The sequence below is a fragment of the Mus musculus genome, chromosome 4 (assembly GCF_000001635.26).
Source record: "Mus musculus strain C57BL/6J chromosome 4, GRCm38.p6 C57BL/6J".
NCBI lineage: Eukaryota > Metazoa > Chordata > Mammalia > Rodentia > Muridae > Mus > Mus musculus.
In genome coordinates this window covers 150,992,093-151,006,013 of record NC_000070.6, presented here as the reverse complement: position 1 = coordinate 151,006,013, position 13,921 = coordinate 150,992,093, and the positions used below count along the sequence as shown (strand labels likewise).

At 48.9% G+C, this 13,921-nt stretch overlaps 2 protein-coding genes across 11 annotated transcripts in view; one reads left to right on the top strand and one right to left on the bottom strand.

Annotated features, from left to right (window-relative positions):
* Per3 (period circadian clock 3) overlaps nt 1-8,996 on the top strand; it is a 47,690-nt gene extending 38,694 nt beyond the window's left edge. For 6 of the 10 annotated variants that reach the window (XM_017320034.2, XM_017320032.2, XM_017320033.2 and 3 more), the window contains one exon: nt 8,286-8,996. In XM_017320034.2, the coding sequence (XP_017175523.2) occupies nt 8,286-8,393 (108 nt within the window). In that variant the 3' untranslated portion in view covers nt 8,394-8,996. Of the gene's footprint in view, nt 1-54; nt 2,360-8,285 lie in introns of those variants that run through there. The other 4 variants (NM_011067.3, NM_001289877.1, NM_001289878.1 and 1 more) reach the window with 2 other exon arrangements.
* On the bottom strand, nt 4,204-8,917 carry Uts2 (urotensin 2). The gene is made up of 4 exons (NM_011910.2): nt 8,779-8,917; nt 6,867-6,977; nt 5,830-5,873; nt 4,204-4,447 (listed from the first exon to the last, which is right to left on the bottom strand). Exons 1-4 carry the CDS (start codon nt 8,879-8,881, stop codon nt 4,334-4,336), a joined length of 372 nt encoding a protein of 123 aa, NP_036040.1. The 5' UTR covers nt 8,882-8,917; the 3' UTR covers nt 4,204-4,333.
* Nucleotides 8,997-13,921: the final 4,925 nt, after the last annotated feature.

Sequence of the window (13,921 nt, the reverse complement as noted above, 5' to 3'; positions counted from 1 at the left end):
TCTTCGATTGGCATTAACGTCAAATAACACGCTTGCCTTTGGTCTCTTTTGGAGAGCTGTGTCGCCTGTGAAGACAGAGGTTCAGTGGGTGACACTGCAGAGGTCCTGGAACAGCACCCAGCAGAAGACACCAGTTGAGCAGCTGTAAAGATGTCACACCCCCTCCAGGTCACGTGGGACACAGAGCCGTGCGTTACCTCACCACAGTCTAACTCTGAAACGCCAGTCATTGACATTAAGGTCTTCCCTGGCTTTGTTCTGGTTTGGTTTTGGTGGCGCTGGGGATCAAACCCAGGGCCTCACATCCACTAGGCTGGCACTCTCCACTGCTGACCTGTCTCCCCAGGTCTCCCTTCTTGGTTTTCCCAAAACATGAGCAGACGTTGGCTCTTGTTCATGATAGTAAAACAGTCAACAAGACGTCTTCTCTAACTCATCTGTCACCTGAAGACATTGGGCTGTGTCTGACAGCAGATTTCAGAGGTCACCCTGAGTAAGTTACAGTTGGAACGAGTCGCAGGCCTTCGTCTCGTTTGCTTTTTTATGTTGTTACAAGATCACTTTCCCACTAGAATACTTGAAGAACTTCTGTCTGTAGGTTGTGTGTTTCTCACGGGGTGTCCGTGAACTTACCACATTGATCTAGGTTTTGTACAGCATGGTGCTTCTCTTCCTGATGGTAAGACATTCCAGCTTTCTCTCAGAGCGTCAGAGCGCATCATTCCCCAGGAACTGTGGGACTCGTGGCTTTGGTTGTTTGACCCCATTCTCGTCCATGAAGTTCCTGTGGCAGCTGCCTTTCACAGGGGCTCTTTCCTTAAGATCTGTCAGCTAGCCAGGACTTACTCCTTGGATGACTGAAGTTAAGCCTTGCATGGCAAAAAGCTTCTTACCCAAACAATAGTGTTTTCAACAGTTTTAAATATTACGTTAATGTTATCATGGAGATGTGTGTGCCCCGGCTCACCAAAACAAACAGTTAACCTTTCCTTTTCACCAAACGACACGATGACGACCAGCGGTCTGCCTTTTGTTTGCCCTTGAAGAGGGGTAAGAGTTTGGGAGACTACACTTAAGGGAGCTCGGGGACCCCAGCTCGGTGACAGCAGAGTCCCATGAGTCCACGCTCTCCAGGCAGTTTCTGCCTCAGAAGTGAGTGTGATTGTTCACGCGTCTGTCCTCTCACTGTCTGGTGCTCTGGTTTAAAGAAGCCCAAAGTTCCTTCTTGAACTCGAGATGGCAGTGGAGCCACCCGTGCAGGTCAGGAAGGAACTGACGGGGAGGAGGTTTACAGTGGCCTTTTCCTGCTTCACTTCCTGCAGTCCAACTTACTTCTCTTTCTTTTCTTTTTCTTTTTCTTTCTTCTTTTTTTTTTTTTTTTTTTTTTTTGGCTGTTGTTTTTGCTTTGTTTTAGGAACACTTTGTTCTCCTCTGACAGTTTATAGCTATTGATAACTGTATTGTCATTGTGGTCAGGAGACTGTCATAGAGGCCGCTGTACCCAGTGCTCCCAACTCTGTGGCTCAGACTTCTTTTCTAAAATAGTGCTTTTTCTGGACCGCAGTTCTATTGGAAGGTGTCAGAAACATTTTAAGATGCTGCCTGTGACATTTCTTGGAGCTTTCTGGTATTGAGCAGTTCCTGACACGTGTTCCTGCTGTGTGAACAGAGAGACTTCTCAGAACCTAGTCCATCCTGGTAGTGAAGTGATTTGGGAGGCCTGCGTTTGTCAGGTTGGCCTTCTCTAGCGAAGCTACCAGGATCCTTCTGCGTTTCTGTACATACAGCAGACCTGATGGTCTCTGGTTCCTGCTGGTTCTGGATCCCCGTTTTCTCTGCAGTTCCTTATTTCCTTGCCTTTGTCCACACCTTATGGAGTCTGTATTATGCCAGGCTTGATTTGAAAATGGTGCTGTAGTCAGGTCTGTAAAGTCCTTTACCACGTCTCACCTCTGCTAGGATGCCATCAGTACACCGGCAATCTCTGCTGCTGTGGGCTGGTCCAGCAGAGCCTGCTGCCCCCCATGGGGGTCATACCCAGTGGAAACTCAAGCTCACTGACTTGTGTATTAATAACTAGAGAATTGGTAAGAAAAGTGTGTGTTGTAGACTTGAATGTCTACATAAATATTCCCCCCAAAGCTTTATTTTCTTGGGTCAGAGGTCAAAATTTATGAAAATAGGATGTGTAAATAAATGGATTAAATAAAATATTATAATTCACAAGGTGGCAAACTTTAACCAAATTGGCAATTTGTTCATAATTAACTGTGAATTTGCTTGTACTTAGTGGACATTTATCTTTTCATTGGGTATCTTTTTGAGTAAAAACAATAAACAGTATATGTGTTCAAGTGGAGAATGCTCTTCATTGTGTAATCGAGCCTTGAGCACACTTGGTGTCAGCCAGAGACACTTGCTTGCTGCGGTCCCTGAAGGCCCCGTGCTGGGTCCACATCACCACACTCACAACTGTTTGCCGTGTAAGCTCGTCTCTGTTCCCACTCTGGAGGACAGGCATCTGCCACTGTGTTCAGTCTCCATTCTAGCCCTGAGAGTTTACTGAGCCCTGGATGTCTATACCTGTAAGCATATGGATAATGCTATCATTTATGCCAGTGAAGCGGAATTATCAAAATTACCCTGAAGCTTCTGTAGGACGGCCGGCCTTGTGTTTCACAAACTCTGAGTGACTTGGAGCAAAGTCAGACATCAGAATCTGGAGCCTGATCCCAGCCAGCAAGTCTCAGGCCTGCCCAGTGGTGCCTTCCTCTCATGCCAGCACCTAGGGCCACAGAGCCCAGGATTTACAGTTTCTGCCTCCAGTGTAAGTACTCTATAGAAAGTCTCTCGTCCCAGCCTCACAAGAGCCCGTGGAGGCTGCAGAGTCGACAGAGGACTCAGCTCCAGTGACTGGGCTTAGCAGTCTGTCCTAAGATAATCGCCCCAAATCATTACGCCTAGTGACGGTTTTGTAGATTATGCTAGTACACTAGAAACCCATTTAGGCTTCTTGGGATTGCCAAAAGGGAGAGAGAGCTAGTTTGATTCTGACACTAAGGAGCCACGAGCCTCATAGGCAGATCTGACAGCTGAATGCTTGAATCTGCACACCTGCTTTCCCTACTGAGCTGTTGCTGTCGTGTCTAAATTAGAACATCTTTGTCACAGTTACTTGAAGGCACTGGTGATGTTTGGGGACAAGGGAGAGTGAGGTTTACACAGTGCCTCATGGTTGGCACAGACCTGATGCTCACCTGCAAACTTTCTCATACAGGAACGTTGCTTCTGTGAGAGACTTAGTGCTTCCAGCCTGTGGCTCTGTGGTCAGTCACGGCCTGTGGCACCCAGACAAAGTGTCTGGTCATCTACAGACTGCCACAGTTGTGCATGAAATGCTGGTCTACTTGGGTATTTGTGGGCCTTAAAGATGAATAACCCGCCGATCCCATTCCACAGCCTGAATCCTGGTGTCAGCTCTAAGAACACTAAGTATTTTGCTTTTGTTAGCTGAAGGGAAGTGAGTTTCCAGCACTCAAAGCGAGTCATCTGGACACTGAAGCTCGCTCACAGAGGTTGAGAGCAGGGAAGTTTTCAAGTGCTTGAGCCTGCTGAGAGCAAGGGTGTGAACACACAAGCTTGCCCCCAAGAAACAGTTCAGAGCATCCCCAGGCCCCGCCCGCCACTGCCTTTACATTAGAGCTTTTCAAACTAGCGAATGCTTGCCTCAGGAGCGAGCGAAGCTCTGCGTTCCAGCCTCTGCACCACCAACCGGCACTGGATACGGTGACATCCACTTGCACACCCAGCACTCAGGAAGTAGTGGGGCAGGAGAATCAGGAGTTCAGGGCTGGTGCTGGATACATGAGGTCCTATCTCTCCAATCACACCCCAAAGCAATGTACATATTCACCTTTTAGGGCTTGAGAAAATGTCAAGAAAGTAATTTATTTTTAAATAATTTCTGACTTTATGCCTTTTCTTCCTCCTCTGAGCTGTGTGCTCTTTACTTAAGTGGTTTTCTCCCCCTTTTTGCAAAGCCCAGGATGGAGCAGAGTTCAGAGTTCATATAGCTAGGCAGGCTCTCTGCCGCCGAGCTACCTCCAGCCCAACTCGTACATTTCCAAGATAAATGGGGGCAAAGGTGGGCTGTCGATTTTTCAGGGTGTATACGCAAAGTAAACTAAACTGTGTGCGATAACTTGAGAAACATAGAGGATTTATTTCTCATAATGAAGAACAAGGCGTCGTTAGCGTGATTTTGCTTCAAGCATCTGCTCTGCCCGTTTCCTGAAGCAATGGTTCTGAGAGACCAACGGGCGCTTGTGTCTCCTCAAATGCAGTATTTCCAGAAGCACTCTGGGGCAGCCCCGTGTTGCTTATGTTGTTTCCTGGTTCTTGCCAAGAGACGACTCAGTACAGTGTTAGAATTTTGCCCAGCGAAAGCCTGAAACCACAAGACCAGAACAATAGATAAACAGCCCCGAGTCAGAGTCCTTTCTGGGGACTCCTCGGGCTGGGTCTCTGGAGCTCTCGTCCAGTCAGCTTAACTCTGCGGTTGCCTTGAGCTCCCCTAACCTCTCTGTGCCAGGCTTCTGTTGGGGTTCTAGACACTTGCCTTCTGTGTAACATAGATCCTAGCTGTCAAAATTGGCTTGTTTTAAAGGTTGATCCATGTTTTCTTGTGATTCTAGAATACAGTAGGCACATCCTCCATTTACAGTTTGAGACCCTAGGGATAATCCTTGTACTGGATAGTTTTCTGTCAATGACACAAACTAGAGTCACCAGTCAGGAAGGAGCCTCAACTGAGAAAATGCTCCCATAAGATCTGTCTGCAGGCAAGCCTCTAGGGCATTTTCTTAGCAATTGATGGGGAGGGCGCAGCCCATTGTGGATGGTACTGTCCCTGGGATGGTGGTCCTGGGTTGTATAAGAAAACAGGGTGAGCAAACCATGGGAAGCAAGCCAGTAAGCAGACCCCTCCATGGTCTCTGTATCAGCTCCTGCCTCCGGGTCCTTGCCCTGTGTGAGTCCTGCTCTGACTTCCTTCATTGATGAGCAGTGATGTGGAAGTGTAAGCCAAATAAATCCTTTCCTGCCCGGTTGCTTTGGTCCTGGTGTTTCGTCACAGCAGTAGTAACCCCGCCTGAGACTGTCCTACTGTTCAGAAGGATGTAAACCTCTGAGTGATGACTTTCCCCCAGCTGCACACGGAAGCCACACTTAGTCCCCTCAGGGCTTCAGGTAGTGCTCCCTGTCTCTAGGATCCCCTGTCACAGTGATGGCTACCAGGATGCCAGTGGCGATTCCAGCCACAGAGGTGTCTCTGGTCCAGCCTTTGCAACCCTTTTCATCCTGGGGAGGCGAGCACAGCATCCTTCGACCCTTCCCACGCTGCCTGGTGGGTGCCCCAAGCTGACTAATCTATCACTGGTCCCCTGCAGAGCTGTTGAATTGCAGGTGTGACTAGCAGGGAGGGGTGGAGTCTGAGCATTTCTTACCAGCTTCCTAGGGATGGCACTGCCAATGGGGCCATGTGGCAAGACAGTGGATGGCAAGCCTGGCAGCAGCCTGACCTGCTGCTCCTTTCTCTTGCATCCTACTGCAGTATACCCAGAACAGGCGCTTGTTACATTCTTGTTACAATTTACCCAGAGTAGGCATCTGTTACATTCTTGTTACAGTTACAAATTCTGTGAATTTTAGAAAAATTCTGCCTCATAAGAACACTGGCCAATTATTTTACGGTGTGATTCCTTAGAACACTCTTGGGTCGTGAATTATGAGAAGTTCCGTTTCTCTCTCTCAAAGGCCAGAGCGTCTTACCTTCCTCATGCTTCCCCGTGGAGTGGGAGTCTCAGTGCTGGGACCTGGAAAACAGTTTGACACCTTCTCATTAGATCTGCCGCTGTGTTTTCTCTTCCTTTTTCCTTGTTTAAGCAGGGACTCACTATATAGACCAGGCTGGCCTCCCAGAAAACCACCTGTGCCATTTGCCACCACACCCGCCAGTTATGCTTATTGCAAAACATACAGAATCTGGGATCCCAAGGCTGGGAGATGACTCGTGGTGCACAGGCTGAAGGACCAAAGTTGAGATCCCCAGAACCCAGGTAAAAGCTGGGGGGGCATAGAGGCCACCTTGGCCCCTTAAGCACTCAGATCATAGAGACAGGATCCCTGGGCTAGGTAAACAGCTGGATTAAGGCGCTCCAGGCCCAGAGACCCAGCCTCCATAAATAAGTTGGAGAGAGCTGGAGAAAAATAGCCAGTGTCACTTTTGGGCCTCCCACACCCCCACATGAGCCCACCTCATGCAGGCACACTGCATGTGCGAAGAAGAAAAGACAAGTGGAACACCCCTAAATCGTGTCTCATTTCCAGTCCTTTCCAGACTGAGGCAGTGTGTACTTGAGAGCAGTCAAGGATTCTAAACTATAGCTGGACTGACAGTACTGTCAGTAAGCAATGTCTACTGAAAGACTCTTCGTCCTCTACCCACGTGTTCTGAGCAACAGAAGAAAATAGTCAAAGCTGTGGTCTTTCCTATCAGTTGTTTGTGTTGCAGTAGGACCTCGGGCTAGCCTCAGACTCCCAGTTCACAGGTGTGAGTCCCCATGTCTGTCATTCGTCATTTTACCCTGTTTACATTTTACTTGAAAGTCAACCCAAAAAGGACGTTTCCTCATTGCTGCTGTTGTTGTTTTTAATATAGTCTCGTTATGTAGCCCAGGCTAGCCTCAGGTCTCAGAAGGGTACACAGAGTTTGGTAAAAGCATAGACTAAGAAGGTTTATACAGTTCAGCTTTTCGAGCTCTCTCTAGTAGCTCTGGGATCCGCCCACAACCCCAAGAGTGCTTTACCTGCTTCTCCAGGGCTCTCCCCTGCTTCCGTGCCCATGGTCTGACGCAGGGTCTGCAGGAGGGCCATCCTCTCCAGCTCCTCCAGAGCCCGAAGAGCGTCTTCCTCAAGCACTGTGGGGTACAGACAGACAAGTAGCCTAACCTGGGCTTCACTTGGCTGTTCTGTTTCCCATCGTCGATGAGTGCCGGGGACAGAGAGGTGAGAACTGGTGACATGCCACGGTGGCACTTAGCAGATATAAAGTGCTATGCCAGTCATCAGGAGTCCATGGAGGAACCCATGGGCCACCCCTCCCTGCCGATGTGGTCACCCTAGCACCTGCCTTGGGCAGGAGCCAGAAGTCTGACTGATCCTCATTTCTGTGTATCTACTGTGACCTATTGCCTCTTGATTTGTGTTCCCATAGTGAAGTTGACTGTGGCACCTCTATTTCACCTCACAGTGGACATTCTCGGGAAGCTCAAACGCTGCGTTGTGACTTGTGTGTGAAAGGTGATGTGAAGTGTGTATGCGGAGGGAAGTGTGGTAAATGCAAGTGTGGTATACAAGGTGAATATATGTGGGTATATGCTATGTGCAAGCTGTGTGCACTGTGTGTGATGTGAAGTATAAGGGCAGGCAGCGTGTATGACAAGTGTGTGTGAGGCGTGGTCTTCATGATAACAGGTGTAAATGTACAGAGTGCACGGTGTGTGCGACCAGTGGCGGCTGGCAGTGGGACATGTGCCCTGGGCAGGTGCCAGCATGTTGAGATGCTCAGGGAGTCTGGCTGGAAAGCCACACAAGACCCTGGAATGCTGCAGAGGGACAAATACTCATCTGCAACCTTGATGAAAGACAGTGGAGAGACACTAAAGGCGCCTGCCCTCTCCTAAGCCCTTCCCTTGTAGCTGTTTAACGTAGCATCAGTATCTGACGCTCCTGGTCTCTGATTCAGAGAGGAAGAGCAGGGTGCACCGCTCTTTTAAAGTAAGAGCATTGGCTCATGCCTGGTCTTGAGCATCAGGTTCCGTGCCAGTGTGAACTCAGTGACCCCAGCAGCCGATGGACAGAACGTGAGTGATGCTCTGAGATGCTCAGAATGCTGGCGGAGGCTGGACGGTCCAGTGGCAGTGGCAGGAAGAGAACTTGCTGAGGAAAAGGTCTGAAAGGACCCAAGAGCCACGCCAGTGAACTAGCTTATCAGAGGTTGCCTGCCGCCAAGCCTGCCCATGTGCTGGAGAACCAGAGGATCCTCTGACCTCCACATCTGGGCCCTGGTACGTGTGTGTGCATACACAATAAACATAAAGGAAATTTTGCTTAGGTATCTAAAATCAAATATTAAACCCAGTTAACAATTTTTTATGGACTCTAATACACAACCTGATACCAGACTGAGAGGCTGTGGTAAAATTTCTAATTTTGTCCCCTTTCAGCTGAACCTGAATAGAACATTAAGTCAAAAGGAAAGCAAACTTGGATGCCTCTTTGGTCCCCAGCTTCAGCCGCCGCTCTGCTTAATTAAGCCTTTTCGTTGCATATAGCACACGCAGAGGCGTGCTTTCTAACTCACAACAGAGTACACTACTCTCTGTCGTTGGAAAACACTACTCCTGTATTCAACCATTTCACTCCAAAACCCAAGGTAATGTTTTAAGTCTGTCCAATTTTTATGAACAAAAGTGACAAGGAAAGTTCGGAAGTACATTTGTTACATGAAATACGCACTTTGTTTAGAGAAGACCATGCCCATCGCTAAAGCTAAGACCTGCAGTAAGGATCCCTCAGAGCCTCTTTTCAAAGCATGGTTGCTCCTACAGAGGACCCTTTTCAGCCAGCCTCCTCCTCTTCCTCCTCCTCCTCCTCCTCCTGCCCCTGAGTGGCACCCAGAACTGAAAAAAAAAAACAAAAAACAAAAAGTCACCTCACCTGGAAGCTGAAGAGTCCTCTCACCAGTGTCCGTGACGGGAAGGGACAGCAGTGGATTCAGAAGTCCTATGAAGAGCAGGCAGCAGAAGGGCACCCTGTCCATGATGCGGCGAGAAGTCCGTCTGGGCGTCTGCTCTGGAGAACTTCCGACACTCCTCATTGAGGGATTGCCCGTTTTATCTATCATCCTGTGACCTCATACGTCCCCTCCAAAAAAATTAGAATGAATTTATTGGCTAGGGAGGCTGAAAGGCAATCACTTTGCATTGATGTAATTTTTCAGAGTAACAATTCATAGACAATAAATTTACTGGCTTGTTGACTGGTGTTCAGAGTGGGTATTCAGAGCATCATGAAGTTTATAAATCTGGCAAAATAAGTCACTCAGCAATAAATCACAGGTGAAAGATGGGGACAGACATGATGTGGCCAAGGCAGAAGGACAAGGATTTATGAATGTTAGCAGAAGCGATGCGGGGTATGACGTGAAATATCTCGGCTTCTTTTTCCAAAAAATCCTTCACCAGTAAATAGATGAGTTGTCAGGTTGTATTAAACCAGTTGTTCAAAATAGCAAAGACACAGCAAGCATTGCTCAAAGCTCAGATCCAGCACATGTGCTTGGCTGCATGTAAGATCACAAGCACTCGGTCCTCAGAGTAAGGTTTCCTTAGGGCTGGATAGTACCCAGCAAGGAGGACTGATAGACATCCCCAGGCGGCCTGGCCAGCCGGCTTCACTAGACTCAACCCAGCAAAGTGGTTCTGTTAGCAGCCTACTCATCTCAGAACATTGTGTGTATGTGTGTGTGTGTGTGTGTGTGCGTGCACGTGCATGCACGCACATGAGTGTACATGTGGTACGTTTGTATGTGTGCACACACAAGTTTTCAAGAGTATGTGCATGAAGTAACTGACAACTATGGCCAAACATGCCCCAGGCAAGAGGTTTCTGAATTTAAGGGTAGCCTGGGATACATCCATGAGTCTTCACTTAACCTACAGGCTCTCAGTGTTAAACTTAAGACCCCAGCCAAGCCTATAAATTAGTAGATGACAATAACTACAAAGAATAGCAACAAAAGGGTCACCCGAAGATGTGTCATATAGGATTGGTATGGAATATTACGAAGCTGGAAGTAGTGGGCTTGGGGTAAAGAGACTGTTTTTCTTTTCCCAAAATGCTCTACTATTGGCCTAGGATGCAGCTCAGCTGGGGGCAGGGTGGGGTGGGGCTTCTGTGAGGACCTGGGCTCAGACTTCAGTACCATATAAACAGGTAGGGTGATGCAGCCTAGCAACCCCAACACTTGGGAGATGGAGCAGAGGGATCAAAGACTGTACATCTTTTTAAAAGTCTATGCTGGGGCCAAGTGATGGTGCACACCTTGAATCCCAGAACTCTGGAGGCAGAGGCAGGTAGATCTCTGAGTTCAAGTCCAGCCTGATCTACAGAGTGAGTTCTAGGACAGCCAGAGCTACAGACAGGAACCTGTCTTAAAAAAGTAAAAATGAAACAAAAACTAGAAATCGGTGATGGAATGTTTGCATGGACGCGTTCTGTGCAGACGTGTGTATAAGTCATTCGTGGTCTGCCAACAGGTTTGGTATGGAGCAAGCTGACCAATTGAGGGGTCTTTGGTGACCCCCCGAGGACGGTTGTAGAGGGAGACAGCAGTGAAGTCACACTTTTCCTTCCCACAGAGGTTGCTTGCCAAGCTTTGTCATTCCCTGGTGACTCAGGGGTCCTGACAGTTATTAGTGAAGGTTTTACTGCCTGGCCTAATTAAGTTAGGATGGAAGGCGTGGGCCTCAATGGAAATCAGCATCTCTCCTCAATAGGCTGTCAATGACAATGTCACCTTGTCCCAGAAAGGCTCTGAGGCTTCAGCCACCCCCCACAGGTGGTGTGTGAGGGTGTATAGAGCATTACTGCTTCATACACTGCCCTCTGAGCACAGCAGCCATCTCACCAGAGATCCCTGTTCCAGATTAGGCCTCACAGAAGGGGAGGGGCCTGAGAAAGGTCATCTGACCTCACCTGAGATTCCAGCCACTCCTCCTGTGCCTAGCCCTCCCCCTCCCCCGCCAGCTGGATGTCACTGTGCACAGCTGTGCATGGTCTCAGAAGGCGCTTAAGTGTGGAGGGTGACAGAATGGAGGACTCCATCTATACCCCGGGTGAGTCTCTCTTCTTTGATGCAGCTGATTTGGGGTGACCCGTGCTCCCATTTCAGTCCATTATCATCGAGGCAGGAACATGGCAGCATCCAGGCAGGCTTGGTTCAGGAGGAGCTGAGAGGTCTCCATCTTCATCTTCATCCCTTACACATGCTCTGTAAGCCCAATGAGGAACCTGGTTGACCAGGTTGAACTTAGGTGGAGTCACACCTTTTGTCTGTGGTTGGCGGAAACAGATGCTTGTTCGAATTTGTCCAGGGAGAGTTCAAGCTGTAGCACAAGAGTTGTGGCTTCACACCTATGCTGCGACGCCCGTGAAAGGTATCCTATCTTTAGCTAGCTGCGGAACTCTTTCTTAAAACAAAGGGATCCAGATGTGGTGGAGCACACCTGCAAGCCCAGCACTTGGGAGATGGGAGCAGGAAAATCTCAAGTTTGGAGCTAGCCTGCCCTACAAGACCCTGTCACAAAACCAAAGTGAAACCCTAGGTTACTGGCACACAAAGGGGATTTTAATGTGTAACAACTAAGTTAATAATCGTTGTAGGATTGGATTTCAGGTATCTGGGTTGCTGGCTATTCCCTCTACCCGAAATGCTCTCCCCCACATAGCTAACTCATTCCCCTACTTTAGTCGATCAACTTCATTTAAAACTGCAGCCTGTATTTCTCGTCCTCCCTCCCTCTCTCCCTGCTCCCCTCCCTCCCTCCCTCCACTCCTTCTCTCTCTGGAGGCGGGGGGGGGGGGGGGGGGGGCGGGGAACGCATTGCATGCATGCATGTATATTCATACGTAAGTCCCTGGAAGAACACAGCAAGGCCAAGGGAAAATGTCAGATGTCTTCCCCACAGCATTTCCACATATTCTCAAAGAGCACATCAATGAGCTAGACAGCCTGGACAGCATACTGCAGGGATCCTCCTGCCTCTGTTCCCACCATTAGGATGACAGGTGTGACAACTGCTCCTGTCTTTTTTCAGGGGACTATGAACTCAGGCCCTCATGCTTGTCTTGTAAGCATTTTACCCACAGAGGCCTCACTTCAGCCCCAATTCTGCACTCATAATGGGCAAACTTCAATTTGCAAGCCGGCATCTCCTACCCGAGTATCTTCACCCTCTTTCCTTACACACTAAGTATGTCATGTTGATATCCCATGCCCTGTTTTGTTAATGTGTGTCTTTGTTAGGGTTTTACTGCTGTGAACAGACACCATGACCAAGACAACTCTTATAAGGACAACATTTAATTGGGACAGGCTTACAGGTTCATAGGTTCAGTCCATTATCATCAAGGCAGGAACATGGCAGCATCCAGGCAGGCATGGTGCAGGAGGAGCTGAGAGGTCTCCATCTTCATCTGAAGGCTGCTAGCATTCGACTGGCTTCCAGGCAGCTAGGATGAGGGTCTTAAAGCCCACACCCACAGTGCCACACCTACTCCAACAGGGCCACACCTTCTAATAGTGCCACTCCTTAAGTCAAGCATATACAAACCATCACAATGTGTCTTGCTTATTGGGGTTATGATCCACAAGAATGTGAGTTGTCCCAAGTCCCTGGCCACTCCTCACACACAGTAGGTGCCTTAGCACCATTAATGCCAGATCCCTTAGCCCAGTGCTTGGGTTCTGTAAGTGTCCTACCTGGTCATCTATCACACCCCATGGTGGTTTGAATGAGAGTGGCCTCATAGGCTCATCATGTATTCGAATGGTTAGTCCCCACTAAGTGGAACTGTTTAGGAAGGATTGGAAGGGGTGGCCTTTTTAGAGGTGTGGCTTTCATGAAGGAGGGGTGCCACAGGGGAGCTTGCTTGCAGGTTTCAGAAGCCTATGCCAGACCCACACATATATTCATTCTCTCTCTCTCTCTCATGTATGATCTTTATAGATCATACATGAGCTCTCAGCTACTGCTCAACCATGCTTCTTCCTGCCATGATGGTCATGAACTAACCCTCTGAAACTAAGCAGCCCCCACCCCGCCCCCAGTTAAATGCTTCCTTTCATAAGCTGTCTTGGTCATGGTGTCTCCTCACAGTAATAGAACAGCGTCGGAGACTCCCCCATCCCGCCAATTTGATTCAGTTAGTAGCCTGTCACTAGTTCACTATCCTGGCATTAGCTGTTGAAAGCCTGTAGCTGCCCTCACTGAGGAGGTGACCTCACTGTCCACTTGGGGCTTAGCCCAGGATCACTACTGGGCCTCTCTCCCCTTATCATCCGCAGCAGCCTTAACCTGGACAACTCACAGGGCTTTTTGAGGCAGACCACGGATAAAATCAGAAGTTCTGAATCTTGGGTTCTATACTCAGAATAACGTGTTTCATCGTGGCATCTTCCCACACTTGTATCATGACATTTTGCTCTCCTCCCTGTCCCGGTGCCCTCCTTTCTGTTTCCACCCGCTTCCTGCCTCCTCTTACTGAGATTTCACACAAGGGCTCAGGTCTGGGTGCCAGGCAGGCACAGACGTGATGGAACCAAGTTGATGAAGACATTCTCAGGGATGCCCAGCTCCACCGTTAACCCTTGAGCCCCAGCCTGTCTTCCTCAGTCCATCAGAATGTCCACATCCCCGTCATCCTGTGTGAGTGAGACAGGCGGATGGCCATGTTCAAGCTTGCTTCCTAAGCCGGACAGTTTTGGCATCGACATGCAGGAGTCCCAAGGCTCTGGGCATGCACACCCTGCATGATTGTCTGCTGAAACTCTAATCTCCAGTGTGATGGGGGCCACAGGAGAAAAGCAAAGTGAGGTCAGACCAGGGGAGTGGGACCCTCAGAGTGTGATCGGTGCCATTATAAAAGGGAAAGGCCTGAGAATTCTGGGCATGTAAAAACAGTTAAAGACGTCCTCTGTCCACCAATCAGGGCATGAGCTCTACCAGGACTGAATGCACCGGCACTTTGGACGTGGTTATCCAGCCTCCAAGACAGGGAAGGCTTGTCCGTGTGAGAC

Coding starts and splice junctions, on each gene's coding strand:
- Uts2 (NM_011910.2), bottom strand. CDS start 8,881: ATGGACAGGGTGCCCTTCTGCTGCCTGCTCTTCATAGGACTTCTGAAT. Junction 5,874..6,866: donor GGAGAGCCCTGGAGAAGCAG/GTAAAGCACTCT, acceptor ACTGTTTTCCAG/GTCCCAGCACTGAGACTCCC. Junction 4,448..5,829: donor CACGGGGAAGCATGAGGAAG/GTAAGACGCTCT, acceptor TTGTGGTTTCAG/GCTTTCGCTGGGCAAAATTC.